Source organism: Parus major, chromosome 4A (assembly GCF_001522545.3).
Source record: "Parus major isolate Abel chromosome 4A, Parus_major1.1, whole genome shotgun sequence".
Classification (NCBI taxonomy): domain Eukaryota; kingdom Metazoa; phylum Chordata; class Aves; order Passeriformes; family Paridae; genus Parus; species Parus major.
In genome coordinates this window covers 15,854,916-15,875,855 of record NC_031772.1, presented here as the reverse complement: position 1 = coordinate 15,875,855, position 20,940 = coordinate 15,854,916, and the positions used below count along the sequence as shown (strand labels likewise).

Here is a 20,940-nt window from a genome sequence, read left to right as displayed (position 1 = left end):
AGGCAGTAACCAGACTCATCCTTATCTTATACTTGCTCAGGACTGAGGCAGCAGCAGAGTGATGCTTAACATCTTGAGCTCTGCTGTTTCACTAGGACAGCAATTTCTCCTTGGACTGCTCAGTAACACACAAGCCAGCTGAGCAACAGGCAGGTGAAGGAGGTAACAGACACACCAGGACGCATCTTCATGGTTTCTTCTCATATTTCACACTTCAGAATTAAACAATGTACTTACCCAACAGCCGTGGCACTAGTGAATGTCTGCCAGACTCTTTCCAGACACAAGCTACAAGAACAGATCCACCGTCCACAGGGCAACAGAAAAGCTAATTAGCACGCTCACTTGATATTTTGCAACAGTGAGGTGTCCTAGCAAATGAGCCAGATGAAAAACATCACCAAACTCTTCACAATCAAGCTGATAACCACCATTAGATAACATATCATCTCAGCAAACCAGCTGCTGATGCTTTCAAATGTGGAAAACAAATTAAGAAACAAAGAGCATTAGCTGCAGCCTCTCTTCCATACATCTTATCATCCCATTTCAGGTTAATTTAAAAGCCATCCAAAGTCAGGGCTAAACCAATCAAGGCTCCAGAGTGATTATTTCATCTTCCCCTACTTAAAGACTACCTACAGGACCAAACACTAATTTAAGGTTCTTGCTTTGGTAACATTAGGCATCTCAAAATGTTTTCATCTTTCCTATGATTTCACAATTCTTCAAGGCACCTTCTTACGCTTTTAGGCTGTAACACTTTCTTCCCCTCCTCCCTTTCCCACCTAAATTTATTTCTAAGCTTCCCCCCTCCACAGTCTCAACTCTAGAAACTCAGTGTGAGAACACAAGCCATGGAAGGCTCCTGTCCCTACAGATTACCTCGTGTTACACCAGATAAAGCACTACTGTTGCCATCAGTGAGTCCCATCCTTCCTATTCCAGCACAGGAGTTCTGGGGATGTCCCAGCCAGAGGAAACTGCAGCACAGAGCAGAGACACGCTGTACTCTGCACCTGAGAAAGGAATTGAGCTCCAGGTCCCAGCGACACATGGACAAGTCTTTCATCTCAACTCTCTGCAACCACAACAGACACATCCCAGGTATGTCAGCAGCTCCCCTCCTGCATTCTAAACTGCTGAAGTTGAAGGTCATGTTCCACCACAAATAAAACTCGTTCTGTGAGAAGGAAAACTGTTATAAAAAATTCTCAGGGGTTGAACACCCTCTGTACAAAGCTATGCAAGAACAACTTTCATGCCATAACCTGAAGCTTCATTAAATTCAATCCATGTGTAAACATTTGTACTAAAAAAACAGAAGAGACAAGACACCAGATAAAAAAGGCTTAAAATCCACTTTAATAATGCATTCCTGTAACATTCCTCAGACAAACTCAAACTTTTTAGTGGGACAATTACAGTTTGTGTTCAAACATCTTACACTAAATGAAAAATCTTGTAGTACTTCTACACAAAAGACAGGCAAGGTTAGGATTATACAAACATTTTTTTCAGTTAAATCTTCAGCATGAGATACAGTATCTTTATCCAATAGATTGTACTTTACTACCAGTAAAAATAAAGAGATACAACACGTTATCAAAAAAATCCATCCAAACAAGAACCTCCCAGCCATTCAGGCTGCACGACTGTCAACTACTTCAAAGAAACAAATGGTCCAGGTAAAAAGAGTAACTAACAAGTTAGGAGGGAAAAAAAAAAAAAAAAAAGAAAAAGAAACAAAATCTCCCCCAATTTATTACATGACAGATCATTTGGAGCTATATAAATTTACAAAATCATGGGAGCTGCAAAATACCCAAATGCTGCCCTAGTTCTCCAGAGACTCCCCTGTGCTCTTAAGCAACGTACACTACACTAAAAAAATGCCAAGACATACTGAAATTTTATCTAATTTAGTCTCATGATATCAGCTGCAAACAGGTAACCTGGAATGGTCAAGGCATTAGGGTCCTTGCCAGATTTTACCATTACTGAACCACGGCAGCCTCCCAGAATCCACTTTTCACTTTGAAATTAGGAATGCACCACATGAAATTTTCTAAAACCTTTACCAGTAAGAATGCACTCCCCTTGTCCTAGAGTGGCTTTACCAAAACAGGCCCTAATTAACTATCTTTAGAATGTCCCCCTCCCCCCCAGGTTGAACCCTGTGTGGCCTGCCAAGATTTCTTTCTTTGGGGCGTGTACAGGGGATAGCTTAATCCTGTTAGTATCTGCGACGCTTGTTGGGGCCAAAATCCCCCCCTGGGTTTCCTCTGTTGAAGGCAGGTGGGTTCCCTCCCATCGCTCCAAGGCCTTCCATGGCTCCACCCTGGCCGAAGCGGTCTGGAGGTGGTGGTGGAGTCTTGGAACAAGGACAAGTGCAGAAGACACAGAAAACAAGGAAGAACAAAGGGCAGTTAAAAGCCATTTGAGTTGATCTGAATTCTACCAGGATTCCACAATTGCAGCTGACCTCGCTGCAAACCTTCACCCCCACCAAAAACATCCCCACAGTCCCAAAGCTGGGCTGACAGAACCACTGCAGAACAAAGTCCCTTTCCCCACACAACCTGCACTCAGGCATACTGGGACTGTGTGCACCACTTCACAGACCAGGGCTGTGGAGCAGGTGAGCCATCTGAACTCACCTTCCCTTTCACTCCTGCCTTCATCTTTTCCCTTAATTTCCATGTGTAGTGCACATTCCCTGCACATTCCCAGCTGCTTTGCTGTCCCTACCACTTAGGTTAAAAAGCGTTTAGATAAATTAAAATGCTCTTTAAGATAAAAAAAAAATAAAAATCTGTGTCATAGCAGTCATGACACAGCAGGAACCATGTTTGCAAGAAAACTGTCTATTAGACCAGTTCATAAAAAAACACTGAAGGAAGATAAACTTTCAATACTTTACTATGACTGCTGCTGTTTCTGCGGGTGACTGGAAGTGCTTATACTGTGGGAAGACCAATCCTCTGTGTGACAGAGAGGAATGAAAAATGCCACACAAGACAGTCTATTGCAAAAGCCTTCAGTAGAACTTAAAACTAAATCAAATGCAAAAATTTTAAAAAGTCAAATAAATAAGCAACAACTCCACTGATTCTTTGCTCTTGACCCCCTAAGAAAATTGGCTGAACTCATTCTGGCCTGAGAATAGGAGATAACTTTTCAGTACTGGTGATGAACAGAACACTCCTGCAACCTTGGCTTTATGCTTGCAAGAATTTACTCTCAAAAACCTCTCAATTTAACACAGTGCTTCCCATTAGGTCATTTAAAAATAACCATATATTATTTCTAAGATCTTTCTAACAAGCATTTTAGCACTAGCTCTCTTGGAAGTAAATGAAGCAGTTATGAGACTTAGCTCAACCTCCTGAAAATTATCAGCTACTACCAAGGCAAGACTAACTTCTAAAGATTTCAGCAGGAGTGAAGCAATAGGTTCAGGTAGACAAAGAAGCTTCAACTTCAGCTTCTTTGAAGCTGTATAAATCTTTATGTACAGTATAATCTGCATTTTAAAGGTGTGCACAAAAAAGCAGATGGAGATATACTACCATTCCCATGGCTCCATCAGGAATCATAGCTCCAGGACCAGCAGCAGGAGGTGCAGGAGCTGGGACATTGGTACCACCCATAGCTCCTCTATTGTTCATGCCAATGGTACCTGGAAAAGAAAACTGAGGAATAGTACTGGTGCACACATACACACAGGGACTGGGGTCTGCTCATCACCCCAGAGCCACAAAACACTGTTCCAGGGAGGGACAGAGTCCCAGCCTATTAACCAGCTTTGCACTATTGTGTCAAGACCAACTGATCTTGCTTTACAGCATGTTGTGTTTCCTGTCACATGAATACTTCCTCTTACTACCCTGGGAAATCACTTTGACTGAGTATCTAAGTAAGAAGCCAATAAAATGAGACTGCTGAATAAAAAAAAAAAAGTGCAGATTTTGTAAGAGAGGAAATGAACATGCACAGGAATAAAGAATACTCTTACCTCCCATACCCATCTGTCCCATTCGCATGTCTGGTGGCTCCCTCTGGAAAGACAGACACTCATTTCAACTGATAACCATGCTTTAAAAAATGTAATTATACAAATTTGATGAGTTCTGAGGATTTACTACTGAACAATGTGTAGAAAAGTAATTCCCAGGCTCAATTTCAAAGGCAGGAGCAACCTTCACATGATAGCTGCTGAATGAACAGGTCTTATTTTAAGTATCTCATAAAAGATTGTTTTTCAGAATTATAATAAAACATCCAGCAGCAAAGCTGCACATGCAGACTTTAGCAAAGACATCTTGATGGAAAGATGTGCTGAGCAGTAGTAACACATTAGATCGAATTAGTTTTGCTACTCCCTCAGCATCGCTAAGAAGCTTTTCCTGTTGAAAGGAAAGCAAGCTCACATAAAGACACAGTACTGGGTCACTGGCATTAAAATACCATTTAGTGAGCTCAATTTCTCTTTTATTAATCAAGCATCAGAAGAAGCACCCATCACAGATTTCTGTCACTGCAAAACCAGGAGCACCTCCTCACTTCAGCAAGGGCACTACTTTTTTCACAGTGGTAAGTGAAGACAACTTTCACTTCACCTGTAGTCTCAGTGGCATTATTTATCGTATCAAGTCAGTATTATTTGTAGGAATCAGGACATCTACTGCACAAGGAGAATATTCCCATATTTGGCTCAGCCATGCTCTTGGCCCTTTGGTTTGACACATATTTAGCTATTTTGCCTAGGGGCCAAGTTTCACTAGTAAGCATTAAACACTTACCCCCAGCTGCATCAATGCCACTACACCACCTGAACAGCCCTACAGCTGCCTCCACAATAGAAAGTGGCTGGGACTGGAAACAAATTGTAAGGCACTTCTCTATAGAACCAGAGATACTGTTATTAAAATGCAGGTTACCACCAGGTTACACTACAAAAAAATACTTGACCAACTGACTGTGAAGTACAAGCAAACCATGCCCACAGCAATGTCTCCAGTTGGGATCATTTTATCATGATTTAGACAGACTGCAAGCTAGGGATATTGCCAGTCATATAACAGGGTTCTGCTGCAGTGCTTCAGGACAGTGTGTGCTGCTGTTAGAATAGAATTAGTCAGCATACAATTTTCTGTACAGCAAGACAGCTACAGAGGGTCCTACATGAAGAGCAGTGTAACAGAACTGGGGGATTTATAGTTTCCAGACTAAGATGTATTAAGATTGGAGGGAGTCAATAATTTAGGGTAGAATGCACCATTGATGTTCAGTCCTCCAACCAAGTTGAAAATTCAAAGAAAGCTGTGCTGTGGAAAGGAAAAATCTACTGTGAGTGTACAGATGTAATGGAAATGTAGAAGCACTCGTACTGCATCAGCAAAATTCCCTTTAAAGCCTTCCTGCTGGCGTCTCATCATCTCTTCTTGCTGCCTTCTCATTTCCTCCTCACGGCGCCTGCGTTCCTCTTCTTGCCTGTAAACAAAGCCCAAGGATGCTCAGCACAACAAACACCAACCACCTGCATCACTGTGCTGCAGTGCTAACACTTCAAACTTCCAGTTTTGAGGAGCTCATTTAAAAAAAAACATTTGTGTGTGTGTGTGTCTCATGAGGAGCAGCTGAAAGAGCTGGAGGGGCTCAGCCTGGAGAAAAGGAGGTTCAAGGAGGACATTATCACTCTCTCTACAACTGCCTGACAAGAGGGTGAAGCCAGGTGGGAGTCAGTCTCTTCTCCCAGGTAACAAGTGACAGGACAAGAGAAAACAGCCCCAAGTTGCACCAGGGCAAATTTAGATTTGGTATCAGGGGAAATTTCTTCCCCAAAAGGGTTACTAAGCATTGGCATAGGCTGCCTAGAATGTGGTGGAGTCACTATCCCTGGAAGGGTTTAAAAGATGCACAGATATGATGCTTAGGGACATGGTGGCTTGGCAGTGTTATATTTACAGCTGAACTCACTGATCTTAGAAATATTTTCCAACCCTATGTACACAGCAGCTTCCAAATGCATGCTGACTATGTGCAGTATCATGCATCAAGCTTGACAGTTCTCAAGCCCCTTCTATTACAAATAGACTGGTAATCTTCCTGGAGCTTCTCAAAATGACCCCAAGACAAGGAAGTGCTACAATGGAGAGAGAAATCTCTGAGACTAAGTTACCCCTCAAATAAAACCAGAGATGCTGGAATGGGTTTTCCCAATCTGCAGCACTGAAGCTGCTAAATCACAGCAGAGATTCTGGTTTTTCTATCTGCCTCATAAAGGAGCTTAACTGAGACACAGAAATGTGAACAAGCAAATACTAATCAATGGAAGAAACTCCTAACCCTTCCATCTTAAACCAAGTGTACACTCTTCCCTATGAACAAAAAAAGGCCAAAGTAACAGCCACACTTTAGGCAGTAATTGAACTGTCACAATGAAATATTAGGTGCAGTGAGGAGGTGTTTTATTCTGCTATGGATTCACAGCATTTCACAACCTGTCCCCTTACCTGAGTTCCAATTGTTTACGTTTTTGTACTTCTTGGTTATGCAATTCCTCCATTCTCCTCAGCTCCTCCTGGCGTCTCATTAAATCTGTGTAAGACAGCAGTAAAAAACACAATCAGACTTATTTCCCATGCCACCTCTTAGGAATTCCTGAACTAGAACTGCAACACAGAAGAGAAAAAGGAAACAGTGTCTTCACTAATAAAGTAGCATCTCTCCATGTTAGGTCAAACAAAATTCGGTGCCAGGTCCTGCCCTTGGTTCACAACAACCCCCTGCAGCTCCAGGCTGGGCAGAGGGGCTGAAAAGTGTCTGGTGGGAAAGGCCCTGGGCTGGTCAACAGCAGCTGAACATCAGCCAGGTGTGCCCAGGTGGGCAAAAGGCCACTGGGACCTGGCCTATCCCAGCCATGGTGTGGCCAGCAGGACCAGGACAGTGACTGACCCCTGACTGGGCACTGGTGAGGTCACTCCTCAAATCCTGTGTCCAGCTCCAGGACCCTCACCACAAGAAAGACACTGAGGGGCTGGAGCATGTCCAGCAAAGGGAACAGAGGTGAGAAGGGTCTGGAACACAAGTCACATGAGGAGCAGCAGAGGGAGCTGGGGGGGGCTCAGCCTGGAGAAAAGGCTCAAGGAGACTCTACTGCTCTTCAAGTACCTGAAAGGAGGTCAGTGGTTGGACTTGTTGATCTTTTGCACCTAAACGATTCTACAATTCCACTTATTTGCTGCTACCATTCTTGGTTGCAAGACAAGCAATCACCACAGCACCCTTTCAGTGGTCTCTAGCAAGTCTACTGAGCTACCCAGTCCTAGATGGTGCAGGGCCCTGCTCCCATCCTGTATTTATCTGACTGATACCTTGCCGCATAAGCATCACTTGGTGCTCATGGCGAGCTGCTTCCATTTCCATTTCCAGCTTCTCTCGAGCTTCCTTGATGTTGCGGTCTACTTGTTCCTGCTGCTGCTTCTCCATTTCTATCAAAGCCTTCCAACGCATGGCATATTCATATTCAAAGCTGCCAGGCTGTGCAAACCGAGGAGGCTGCTCACGCTCCCTGTCAAACAATGAAGAGCTGGTGAATGCTACAGGAGAGCAAGGAGGAACCAAGAAAACTGTGTGTCAAATGCAATAGCAGGTGCTTTTAACAGTTAATTGTGACTGAAACACCTGCTGGTCTGCTCCTCAGGCACTATCTTATTCCTCCATGGAAGCTGTCCTTCTCCGTAACAATGACACTGCTTTCATCAGACACCAAGAGATTCTGGGTACTTTTCAAGGAAATATCCTTGAAAACAACAGCCTTTGCTCCTGCTGCACATCTTATGGACAAACGCATTCCAGAAACAAACACTGCCCAAATGTGCATGTTATTTTAACTCTGCAGCTGTAGAACAGGATGCTTTAGGTTGCAATACAAGATGTAACCAAAAGTATGTATTCTATTACCATCTGTTAAAACCAGGTGGGGCAGTCTTCTTTATCTCTTCCACCACCCATCCTCCCTCCAGAGGAATATCCTCTGTTAATGGGCCACTGAGTCTCACTGCATGACTGATAAAATGACATCATCCCACTGGGAGATGCTCCACCCAGGGGGAGGAGCCAAGCATTCCTAACTGGATATAACCTGAGGTTTGGAACACCACAGTCAGGCATTCTCCACTGGATTCCCAGAGGAAGACCAGATCCATCTACACCAACAATGAACCTTCAGAGGAAAACTACACCCTTCTACAGGATCAATGCTTCAACACAACGTCTGGTTCTCCAGGAGGACTGCAGCCACCATTAAATGGGACTGCTACCAACATCCAACAGGGTGTCGAGTTGTATTCTGACTCTGTCAGTGGTATTTTTGCAGTACTGCATTCTTATTTTAATTTTCCTGGTAAAGAACTGCAATTCTTATTCTCATTTCTTTGCCTAAAAGCCCCCTGATTTCAAAATTACAATAATTTGAGAGGAGGTGGGGGTTCTATTTTTTCCATTTCAAGGGAGGCTCCTGCCTTCCTTAGCAGGCACCTGTCTTTTCAAACCAAGACAGATTTTGGGGCTCAAGGGCATCAAGAGAAAAAGGGTGAAACAAGGAGTAACAGTTCTTGAGTAATCTAATTTTTTGTGTACTGGATGTAGAAACCTCGTTAGGTGGCATCATGTGGTCTAGCTTACCCTGGGTTTGGGTGGCATGTGGTCATTACTATATTTCTCCCATTTGCAGGCCCTTATCTAAACATGGATCCTATAACTAAGGCTACTGTGGCTGTTACCCAATTTGCTTTATGGGTTATTAAGGTGAGAAATTAATAGATTTTTAACTTCCTCTGGAAGGCAGGCACATGGATTCAGAGCTATCAGATATTAACTGCATGTTTTTGGGGTTACTTTAATAATGGTACCTAGTGAGAGGAAATGACACCAGGGGAAATTTCCTCCCAACCTTTCACCCAGCTATTTGGGTCTACCCCACCAGTTTTCAAAGAGTTCAAATCTTCTCTAAATGCTAATGATATCATACAGTGGCTGCTACTGCTGACATATCTGTTCTGTTTAGCATTAAGGTAAGGGGAGATTGACTTGTATAACCACCCTGATATCTACCATAGAGAACAGGGATGCTGCTCCAGAGCCTGACCCTGCCCCACAGCCCACCTCAGAAATGAACCACCCTGACTGAGCAGGGGCTCTGGTGAAGGAGATAATTGAGATGGGCCAGATGCTGAAGGAGTGCATTTCCCCAGCTGATGGGAAACCCTCTCCCTGCCTCGAAGAGGGAGAGTCTGATGGTGCAGCAGTGGAACCCACAGATGTTACAACTGTCTAGGTTCCAACTAAAACTGCAAGGCCAGTCACAGCCAACAGCAGTAAACCCTGTGGAAACAAAGTAGTCTAAGATCAAACCAGTGCACCCAGTTAACAATAAGTGGAAACAACGGTGCTCACAACCCACAGGGGAGCCAGAGGTTGAGATCATCACCGAGTCCCTGATGTGTACGAGTCTCTGTAATCTTCAAAAAGACATTGTGAGGTGGGGGTGAGGCTTATACAACCGGGTTACTTCGGGTCTGGGACCTTATGGGTACAGGTGTGCAACCGGATAGTGGTGAGGAAAGGAATCTGGGACCATTCACCTAGAAGTAGATCAAGTATTTGTAAGGGAGCCAGGGCCCCTCTTCCTCTGGGAGTGGCTTTTACTGAGTCTAAGAAAGAGGTTTGTCCACAGAGAGAGAATGGAGGAACACCATCATAGAATGCGCTGGAAGACCCTTGAGGAAGGGATCCAACAGATGAGAGAAGTGGTGGTATTGGAGATCCTTTCTGAGAGGGGTGAACAGCATGATAATGACCCCGAAAAACTCAGGTGCACTGGGCAGATGTTGTGGAATCTGGCAAATCTAGGGTCATCTCAACATACCACCTTCATTGCAGTGATTAATGCCAAGGACAACTGGGAAACAGTGGGTGCTGTTGCCAAGAAGCTTAGAAATGACGAGAGTATGATCAATGGCCCAATGTCATGAGGCTCATGTCTCTGCTGTGATCAATGAGGGAGAAGGAGAGGAAGAACAGTTCCCATACGGCACCAGTGCAAGTCACAAGCTGCAAAGTCTGAGCCCAATGTCCCCCAGCTAGAGAGAGAGGGTACACCCCATGAGCTGATCTGTGGTTCTTTCTGTGCAACCATAGGGAAGACATGGGAAACTGGGATGGGAAACCCCCTTCTACCCTGGCAGCACGTGTGTGTCAGCTCAAGAAGGGAAACCCTAACCAAAGGAGTTCCACTAGAGCAAAGGTAGCCTCAGCCTCACATGACCAAGCTGCCAGGTATTATAGGAGGGAGGTGAATCTATTGAATCCCCTTGAAGGAACCTCTAGTGTGTGTGCCCAAGAAGGAAATGATAACCAGGCTTAGAGGGGCCCTGCCTCTAACCAAGAAGAGGCACAGGAAAACCGGGTCTTTTGGACGGTGTGGATCCGATGGCCTGGCACATCAGAGCCACAAAAATACGAAGCTTTAGTTGACACTGGTGCACAGTGTATCATCAGGACATGTGGGAGCAGAACCTGTTTCCATTGCTGGGGTGACAGGGGGATCACAGCAATTAACTGGTGTAAGCCGAGGGGAGCCTGACTGGGAAAGAGTGGCAGAAACATCCCATTGTGACTGGCCCAGAGGCCCCATGTATTCTGGGCATAACTTCTTTTGGAATGGCTATTACAAAGGCCCAAAGGGACTCAGGTGGGCTTTTGGAATAGCTGCTGTGGAGGCAGAGGACATTAAGCAATTGAACACCTTGCCTGAACTATCAGAGAACCCATCTGCAGTAGAACTCCTGAAGGTGGAAGAACAGCGAGTACCAATTGCCACCTCAATGGTACACCACCAGCAGTACTGAACGGATCAAGATGCTGTGATCCCCGTCTGCAAGGTGATCCGTGATCTGGAAAGCCAAGGGGTGGCCAGTAAGGCCCATTCACCCTCCAACAGTCCCATATGGCCTGTGCACAAGTCTGACAGAGAATAGAGACTGACTGTAGACTATCGTGCATTGAATGAAGTGACTCCACCTCTGAGCGCTGCTGTGCCGGACATGCTGGAGCTCCAGTACGAGCTGGAGTCCAAGGCAGCGAAGTGCTACGCCACTATTGACATTGCTAATGCATTTTTCTCCATTCCTCTGGCAGCAGAATGCAGGCCTCAATTTGCTTTCACCTGGAAGGGGCGTGCAGTACACCTAGAACCAACTGCCCCAGGGGTACAAACACAGCCCCACCATCTGCCATAAACTGATCCAGGCTGCACTGGAAAAGGGTGAATCTCCAGAACATCTGCAATACATCAATGACATCATTGTGTGAGAAAACACAGCAACAGAACTATTTTAGAAAGGAGAGAAGATCATCCAGTTTCTCCTAGAAGCTGGCTTCACCATCAAAAAGAGCAAAAACAAGTGACCTGCCTGAGAAATCCAGTTCCTGGGGGCAAAGTGGCAAGATGGATGGTGTCAGATTCCCACTGAGGTCGTCAATAAGATGCAATGTCTCCACTGACCAGCAAGAAGGAAACACAAGCTTTCCTAGGTGCCATAGATTTTTGGAGGATGCACATTCCTGAGTACAGAAAGATCATGAGCCCTCTCTACCTGATTACCTGCAAAAAGAACAATTTCGACTGGGGCCCTGAACAGCAACAAGCCTTTGCCCATATCAAGCAGGAGATTGCTCATCCAGTAGCCCATGGCCCATTTAGGACAAGACCCAAGATGAGGAATGTGCTCTACTCTTCAGGCAGAAACAATGGCTAATCCTAGAGCCTTTGGCAGAAGGTGCCTGAGGAGACTCAAGGCTGACCACTGAGATTCTGGAGCTGAAGTTACAGAGGGTCTGAAGCCAACTATACTCCCACAGAGAAGGAAATCTTGGCCACCTATGAAGGAGTTCAAACCACCTCAGAGGTGACCGGCACAGAAGCACAACTCCTCCTGGCACCCCGACTACCGGTGCTGGGGTGGATGTTTAAAGGAAAGGCTCCTGCTACCCACCATGCCACTGACACCACGTAGAGCAAGTGTTCTTCAAGCAATATTCTGACTCTGTCAGTGTTTTATTTTGAACTACTGTATTTATTTTTTTTTAATTTTCCTAGTAAAGAACTGTTATTCCTATTCCCATATCTTTGCCTAAAATCCCCTTGAGCTCAAAATTATAATAATTTGGATGGGTGGGAGAGGGGTTGCATTTGCTCCATTTCAACTGAGGCTCCTGCCTTCCTTAGCAAACACCTGTCTTTTCAAACTAAGACACAGTACTATTTACTAATTCCACCTCCTAAAGCTCTTATCTTCCTTACTTGGAAAACTCATGAGCTCAAATGGTTTGCTAACGCCAACTACTCAGATCACAGGATTCCTACCTATACTGGGAAGCCTTCTAAGACTCTGGTCTCATACCTGGATAGCTCTACAATCTCCTAATGCTAGTCACATAATTCCTTAAATTTCTGTTGTGGGTTCAAGTGTTTCCTACATAGACTTTCTGTAATACTTCTCAGGGAATCTTATGTCATCTGTGTTATCTCAAATTTACCCAATTTTTTATTCCAACAACTGAAATGGACTTATACAAAGTATGCAAAGGCTGCCAGTCTTATCCAACAGTGTGGATTCAAAGTCACTGTTTTCTTTCAGCCAATCATGGCAAGAGAATAGTGAATGCAATTCTCCTTCCCAAGTCAGGTCACATTTATGGAAAAAAAGGAGGACCTGATGAGCCACCCTTTCAAGACTGAGGTGCTAGCCCACAGGCACTCTTGTCTACTGTTACATATCAGGCACATACTTGTGATATTGCTGGTTTTTGATGACTAGTTTCTCTGGTAGACCCTCCTCATCATCATACTGATCCATGGGCTCCACAGTGACAGGGCGAGGGAATCTGTAGAGAAAAAGTGAGGTGTTTTCAAGAAAATTCAATAACAAGCCTGCAGTTTTGGAAAGCACAACTTACACTGCTTCTAGCACTGCTCAAAGAAACTCAGAGCAGCTGGGGATCTCAACCAAAGTAAAATCAGAAATCACTTTGAACGCTCTTTTTTTTTCTATAGCAGGAGTGTAACTGTTAATCAAAATTCTTGTTTAATCCAAACCAGAACTGTACTGAAAGAATATCTGTAGTTACTTGATTCAAATTAATAGCTTAACTAGAATCCTGACATGCTCCAGCAGGATCTATGCAGTGTGAAGTCTTGTCTCTAGAGTGGCACAAGTCCATCTGTGCCTTTTTATGGCTGTCTAAAGCAAAGAGTCACTACATCACTCCTCACTGGAGGCTGCAGGCTATACCATCCAGTCATACCCTCCTGGTGAGGCCACCATGTGCTACTGTTGCCTGGCAACAGTGCTCTAAGAAGGTTCACTGGGCCCCTGTCTGAATTTCCACCCCCTGGGAATCCACTGGTGCACTTCACAACAGACACTGCAGATGTGTGTTTGTGTCTTCCTGGCTTCCGCATGCAGAAGCAAGTATTGACCTGGTCTCTGAATCAGCTCTCCACCACAGCACTGGCACTGCTCATCCTCAGCACAAAGCAGCACCCCAGCTTCCCATGAGCACCTCAGTCCCATGTGCCAGGGCTGGGGAAACGAAGAGAGATGATCCTGTTGTGCCAAGCAGCTATGGGTACACAGGCTTCAGCAGAAAGGGAGGATATGGAAGGCTAAAATCCCTTTCCTCAGCTGATGATCCATAATACAGCTTTTCACTCTGATGTGACATATTCCACTATTAAAAATCTCATTTTCTAACATGAACCATTTTCAAACAGTTTATCTAGCTTTCCTGTCTTGAACTAGGACAAACCAGAAAAAGTTTAATCAAAACCAAACCATAATTAGAAAGAAACAGACTCATTTGTTGTCTTAAATATCAGAACCTAGTATACTGATAGCTATAAAGAGACTGAATGTTAACCTTAGTTATGCACTGATAGTGATTAGTTTTGCATGATCACTTTTAAAAATCTGTTTTCATGGTTATTTCAGGTATAGACTTCTGAATCAGCAAAAGCTCCCTAACAGTAATCCTCCTGTAGAGCACTACGCACTATGCTGGTTATCCTCAAGGAGTGTCAAGGAGAAAAAGAGGTATTAAAAATGAAATAAGCAAAACCTGTTTTCTGAAACTGAATGTGCTTGTGTACAGTTGTGCTACTGCTGATCCACAGGAGGTGAGAAGCATAAAACTTAAAAAACTACTTTAAAAATGAGCAATATAGCCCCATTTCAGGAAGTGTTCTAGTCACAAATTCTAGAAATGTAATACAAAATAGAGTAATTTTTTTCAAAAGATCAGAAATGGCTCCCTCTTAACAGGGCAACAAACTGCTTTGTGGAATGCAACTGGAATTGGTCATTTGCTTGAGCAAGTTCATGTAATTATAAAAGAACGTGCTTTTCTGCCTTATTACACTTAAGCACAGATAAAACAGTTTATAATGGTGAAAACTCCAAACAATCCAATCTATCTGAGCAGATATCAATCTATCTCTCCATGCCCATAGTGGCATTCCACCACAGCAGTGCAGGCTACAAGTGGAATCCCATCCCAAGACTCTCTCCCCTTTAGTGACCCAGAGTGTACAATTAAAATACCTGCACTTCGTTTCCAGGCAAGTTATACAGATGGTCTCTGAAATAGCTTCTGCTTTTAAAGGCTGCTTTAATTGCCCTAAGGTTGTTTTATGGAGATAGTTTATGTACCAGTTTTATGCACTTACCCCACTAGCAGCTTCCCAGAAGAAAGTGTTCAGAACTGAGCTTCAGCACAGACTGTCTCTTGTTGGAACAAAGCTAAATAAATTTTCCCCAGGCCAATTCCCTACCACCTCACACTCCATCTGTCCCACTGTGGTGTTAAGAACCAACATTCACCAGCCAATGCCACCCAACCTGCACATGCCAGCAGAGCACCTCTCTCCATCCACACTTACGTAGTTAGCAGGAAAGACCCATCACTACATCTATCCAGCGCTTTCCTAGCAGCAGGCTTCCCTGAGAACTCCACAATGCCTTTCCCAGAGGATCGTCCTCTGTCATCCACAATAACCACAGCCCTCTCCACCTGGCCAAACACTGAAAAGGCTTCCTCCAGGAGCTCATTGGACACAAACTGAGGCAGATTCCTGACTGTCAGCGAGGCGCTGTGGCAGGCAAAGCGCACTCGGAGCTGCTTCCCGCGGAGAGGCATGTTGTCCAGTTCCACCTTGGCAATCTCTGCCAGAGTGCGAGTTTCCTGCAGACAGAAACAGCCATCATTAGAACTCCCACTAAGGCACGGGATTAAACAGAAGCTTATTTCTCTGTAACAAGTATTTCTGAGAGAAATAAATGATTCTCCCACAGCTTGCTAAGAAGTGTGCCAAAAAAAACACAGCTATTCCTTATGAATGACTGAACAGCCAAAGTTTGGGGGTGGGGAGAGTGAGAAATATATAACAAATACCGTAAGTTTAGTCCAACAGCTAGTACAAATTAAGCAAACAATGAAATTGTCATCATCATACGTAATTATATTAAGGCTACAAAGCACCTTCTTTTAAAAACCATACATTTAAAAAACAAGATTCATCAATTAACCAAGTCTGATAAGGAAATGCTGATAATATGACAATCCATGAAAGACCTTCTATGCCTCTTTCCCACCTTTCCAATAATTTAAGTCACTACCAAGCAGCTACACTACATGAAAATTGCCCAGACATGGGTGTGGGAACCTCACCCACTCACCTCAGGGCTTTCAGAAAGGTGGTGCATGAGCCACAGAAATCTGAGAACCACTCTATGGTGGTAGCTACTTCCCTTCCAGACACACTTCAATATGATCATCTAGAGATTCCCTGCCTCAAGAACACTAATCACACCAGAAATACTGCAAGACAAACTATGCCCATCAGAATTCCATATTCCAGAAACAGAGAAGTTCACTTTATCTATAATAACATCACATTCATGTGGGTTTTTTTCTGCTTTCTAAAAGCCGATTTCAGAATAAATTTATCCGATCTCATAACTCCTGCCACAAGCTGCCTAAACTCATGTTTCTGTGCGTAACAAGCTCTAGACAAACCACTTCAAAGCTAATCCCATATTCCAGGTTACTAAGATCATCAGCAGGTTTAATCAGCAAGACATCTGAACATCTACTACTTTCAATTAGCAATATTGCTCCAGTGTGAGCCATCACCACAAAAACTCCCCAAAGATGCCAAGTCACTCACCAGCCTGATAAAACCAAAGCCTTTGTCCTTGTGTATGAAGACTTCCCCTGCCTTGCCATACTTCTCAAACAACTTTCTCATCTCTTCCTCTGTAATATCTGGGGGCAGATTCCCCACAAAGAGGCGGCTTCTTTGGGTGAAGGTCTTTTCACCGGGTTTCCGGAAATTCTTCAGGTCAATAGTCAGGCCTTCATCTGAGGGGAATAAGGTACACAGCTGCTCTACAGTTGGGGGGATAAATTTTATTAGGTTTCATCACAGTGACCACAGAGACACAGGATAATACAGGTAACCCGTTCATTTTGGTCCTACACCTCTCCAGCCATCTCTCCAGCAACAGGGGGATTTTATTTCAAAATGGTCCCATAATTTTTTTTTAAGAAAACTGAACCTCAGTGCTCATTAACACCAGTGAATGACAATCTAGAACTGAAGAAGACAACACACTGCAGCTTGAAATAACATGAGATGTTTCACTCAAACTTTTTGAGACCTGGTCAAGATAACTGGCCCACAAAAAAAAATCAACTGTAGTCACAACACAGGATTTTGCTATTACAACACAAATAATTACAGAAAAGCCACGGTTTAGTCAGAAAACAGATTTTTCACTCAAAAACACACCAAAACAATTCCAGATATCTAGAAAAATATGAAAATAAGAAGAAATTTTTTTCAGCCAGATAACATGTCAGATAGCTGTCATTCTATGAGATGGGTTCCAGAGTATGGGTTTCCAAGCTGAAGAGAAGGCTGAAATAGTGGGGAACAATACCAACCCCAAAATAAAAAATAATAAAAAAAAACCCACCCCAAAAACCAGCCGTATAGGCGAGACCTCAGAAAAATTACAAGTTTAATTAAAAAAAATAAATCTGTACTAAGTAAGTTATTCTAGAAGGGATTTTTAAAGTTGAAAAATACCTTGGAGATCAAGCCCAAGGTAAAAATATTTCCATTAGAAATAAATGCAAACAGTAACATTCTCAAATTCCCACAGGCATATACAATCTTTAACCCTTAAGTCAGCAAGAGTCCAGCATGATCCTGAAAGCTTTGTTATGTGCTGGGCACAAGGATGCATTTAGCATCACTTTATCATCCTCTGCCCTGTTTTCTTCAACACATGAAAATTCATCACACAGGGCACAGAAAGCAAATCCTTTGCTTTGCAGAGGACACAAGTCATGGTCACACATATGAAGTAAACTGTGAACATAAATTACTTGATTCCAGCTAGAAAGCCGGGCACTAAATGAGAAAGACTGTCCATGCAACGACAAATTCAAGACACTGGAAGGATAACCTTTTGATAGGAGTAAGCACACCTCCATGGCTAACACTAAATAACCAGACAGAGTGTGCCCGGAGAAAAGCAGTGGGAGTAAATTATTTACTTCACACAGCAAAGGTGAAGGAGTGAAATATTTTGCCTTGTTCACAGCATTACCACGAGTATTTGGGGATCAATTACAAAGCCTGTGGATACAACAGAAGGTACTTGGAACAGAGTTACACTCAGCGGTACACAGAATACCACTCTGTTCTGCCTCAGGAGATCCATGCAAAGGAGTGAGACACAGTCACTCCTACAAGCCGATCCCTGTGGGAATTCCCCAGTACAGCTGTACTGTTATTGTTTTCAACCTGACTGGAAACTGCTGCTCTGCCACCCTTGTCTGTTATTGTCTGGGAACTGATAAATAGTCTGTTCAACTCATCCACTTAACAAAAACGTGCAGGGTTTTTACCAAGCCAGTATCTTTGATACAAAAAACCCCACTCGGAGGAATCACACAAACTGCACGGGTGACTTCTACACGTTTCTGTTTTCAAAAGCCAAAGTGCCCGAACTTAAAAAAAAAAAATAATCCACATCTAATAAAACTAAAGCAACTCCCCCCCCCCCAAATGTTAACGGGGATGTCTCGCCACCTTACTTCTAAACTATCAGGTTAGATCAGTTCTGGCCCCTGAAGCCATTAACACATCCTGTCCCAGTTCACAAGCAGCGCTCTGGAGCGCCAGTCCACACAGACCAGGAAAACCCGGAAACCCGCTGGAGTAGAACGGCTTTCATCAATGTCAACTGCCATTAAATACTAAGTAAAGCTGGATATCTCCTGGGTCCTCATTGTAAAAAAATTTAGCCCTAAGGGGTGCCTGCAGATCGCTGTAACAATGTTCTCACTACAACATAATCTTCACCGAGAGCAAACTTACTTCTGTACAATTTAGGAATTGCTCTCGCAGCCGAGATTCTTAAGTTTCTAGTTTCCTAAGAAAACCTGTATTGAGAAGCCATGTGATATGCCCGGGGAAAAAACAGGAACCAGACAATGAAAGACAGAGCTTGATATATTTGCAACGCTTACACACTGTCAAGAACACACTGACTTCCAAACGCTGTTTTTTTTCCTGAGATTTTGAGACAAAGACAGAACCTCTATATCGCTGCCCTGGTTTTTGGAACGCAAAAAACTTACGAACACAAAAAAATTTACGAACAAACGCAACACGAGTCGCGTTTACCTTCGAGTGGACTGAGCAAAACCAAAATAAAACCGTGCCTTCCAATAAGGGAAAAGAACTGATATAGCAGGAGATGCTGCAGCCTGCTTGGGAATCTAAGGATTTATTGTTTTAACTTGGAAAACTGGGTTCCTTTTGTTCCTGCCGAGACCTGTTGCACTCCCGAGGGCCGCAGCTAACCCGAGGTTTCCCGCTGCACCGAAGCGGTCGCTCAGCGCCTACCCAGAGTGGGGCCGGGCGGGCCCCCGCGGCGGGCCCGGGACTCACTCTGGCTGTTGGCCTGCTGCCCGTTCGCGGGGATGGACGGCGGCGGGTGCTGCTGGTGCTGCTTGCGCGGAGCGTGGTTCTGCTTCTCCATGTTGAACCCCTTGTTGCCCTGCATCTTCCCCACCTAAAAGCAACACACGCACGGTCGGGAAGCGGCCCGAAGCTCGGGCCCGGGTGACTCCCGCCGGCCCCGCGTGCAGAGGCGGGGCGGGCCGCGCAGGCCGCGCCGGGCCCCGGCGGCGACGGAGCAGGGCCAAGCCGCGACCCTACCGGCCCCGCGACCTCACCTGGCGGCAACACCGGACGGGGACACGGACACCGGAACAGGCACTAGCCCCGGACACAGACACCGGGACGGACACGGACACCGGGACCGCGGCGGCCCTGAGAGGAGAGCGCGCGGCCGGAACTCGCGCAGCCTAACACGGCGCCCCTCTCCCTGAGCTCCTATTGGCCACCCCGCGTCCGCCACCGCGCCGCTAACTGGCCAAGCCCATCGTCAATCACAGCGGTCGCCGTGAAGGGGCGGGACCAGCTGGCTGTATGCAGATCCCATTGGCCACCGGAGCGGCGGAGCGCGCTGCCAATCACTGCGGTGGGCACCAAGCTTGGGTGAGAGGCGAGCGGGGGACAAAGGGAGCGCCGCGAGCCGCCCCGCGCGCGACGCGCAGGCGCGGTGCGAGCGCGCGGGGGCCGCGCGCTTTTAAAGGGCCAGCGGCGGCGCCGAGCGCGTGCCGCCCCGCCGCGCCCCCGACGTGCGCCCGGGATGGCACCGGGGCGGTTCCCGGCTTGCCCTCTCCACCCCGGCCAGTGGAGCCCGGGCAGTGCCGGGGAGCCGGCGTGTGCCGATCCAGTCTCCTCCAGCCCCGTGCCTGCTCCTTGCCGCGTCCAGCCGCAGGTTGCCCCATGTCGTCCGGACCCCGTTCCCGTCGTTCCCCGCTGCGGGGAAGGAGGTGGCTCGGTTCGGAAGAAGGGTCCCCCCCTCCGCGCCCTACCCCTGGGAACGCACTGGGCGCTCCGGGACCGCGGTCGTATTCTGCCTCGGGCTGGTTTCGTTTCACCGCCTTGCAATAAACTCTCCCTCTTCCCGCCGCCTCACGGGGGCAGGTGCCGCGCTGCCGCGACCAACCCGCTCTCCGGCCGCGGGAGCCCCGGGCGGCTCACAGCCCTTGCGGAGTGCCCGCTCCCGGCTGTGTCCCCGGGCCTCCAGCCTTCCCCCAGCCCCGGCACCCCAGTGTGCCCGCACTCTGGGAAACCGCAGGTTCCCGGGGGCGGGAACGATAGGAGAGCCCCCCAGTGGAGTGGGGCGGTCAAGAGCTGATGCCGCCCCGCTGAGATGGAGGGGGCCCGGGGCCCGCCGGCAGGGGAGCCCCGGCGAGCGGGGGGCGGCAAGCCTGGTGGGGCGGAGCAGCGCGGGGGGCACGGATGGAAGCGGGAAGGGGTAGGGGTGCCGCAGGCGGCGAGGCCGGAGGGCGCTGTCATGGCTGGGGAAGGGCACCCAGGGCTATGCGCGGTGCTGCGGGAGCGCAGCCCCGGCACGGGAGGGGATCCCGGGTGAAGGCGCTGCCGGGAATGGGGGGCGCTGGCTCAGGCGGTCCCTCCCGGGGGCGGTGCCGCGTCCCGGGCCCCCGCGGAAGCCCCGCCCGGTCGCGCTGTCACTCACCGCCCCGGGGAGACGCTCCAGCTTCGGGGAGGCGGTGGTGGCGCCCGGGCTCGGCCGGGTGGGTCCCCCCGCGTGCAGGTAGAGGCCGTGGCGGCGCGGCCGGACCGGACCCCCCGGGACGGCAGCGGGGCTGGGGCCGAGAGAGGTGGCAGCGAGAGGGTTAAGGGGGGGGCGGGGAGCGGGG

At 46.7% G+C, this 20,940-nt stretch overlaps 2 protein-coding genes across 8 annotated transcripts in view; one reads left to right on the top strand and one right to left on the bottom strand.

Annotated features, from left to right (window-relative positions):
* Positions 1-1,342: 1,342 nt before the first annotated feature.
* NONO (non-POU domain containing octamer binding) lies at positions 1,343-20,854 on the bottom strand. 6 transcript variants are annotated; one of them, XM_015626368.3, is made up of 11 exons: positions 19,381-19,529; positions 19,049-19,217; positions 16,295-16,515; positions 15,008-15,309; positions 12,859-12,954; positions 7,380-7,576; positions 6,519-6,603; positions 5,394-5,496; positions 4,019-4,061; positions 3,573-3,682; positions 1,343-2,374 (listed from the first exon to the last, which is right to left on the bottom strand). In XM_015626368.3, the coding sequence occupies exons 2-11, from the start codon at positions 19,206-19,208 to the stop codon at positions 2,237-2,239; spliced, it is 1,455 nt and encodes a 484-aa protein (XP_015481854.1). In that variant the 5' UTR covers positions 19,209-19,217; positions 19,381-19,529; the 3' UTR covers positions 1,343-2,236. The 6 variants fall into 6 exon arrangements, with proteins under 6 accessions (XP_015481854.1, XP_015481858.1, XP_015481859.1 ...); XM_015626372.2 differs by lacking the exon at positions 19,381-19,529 and adding an exon at positions 20,757-20,854 and having other exon boundaries at positions 2,232-2,374; XM_015626373.3 differs by lacking the exon at positions 19,381-19,529 and adding an exon at positions 20,757-20,852 and having other exon boundaries at positions 2,232-2,374; positions 19,094-19,217.
* The window catches only part of ZMYM3 (zinc finger MYM-type containing 3), a 32,292-nt gene continuing 32,101 nt past the window's right edge, over positions 20,750-20,940 (top strand). Inside the window, exon 1 of one of the 2 annotated variants that reach the window (XM_015626365.2) lies at positions 20,750-20,834. The gene's annotated coding sequence lies outside the window, so the exon portion shown is untranslated. The remainder of the gene's footprint in view (positions 20,835-20,940) is intronic. The other variant, XM_015626366.3, reaches the window with a different exon arrangement.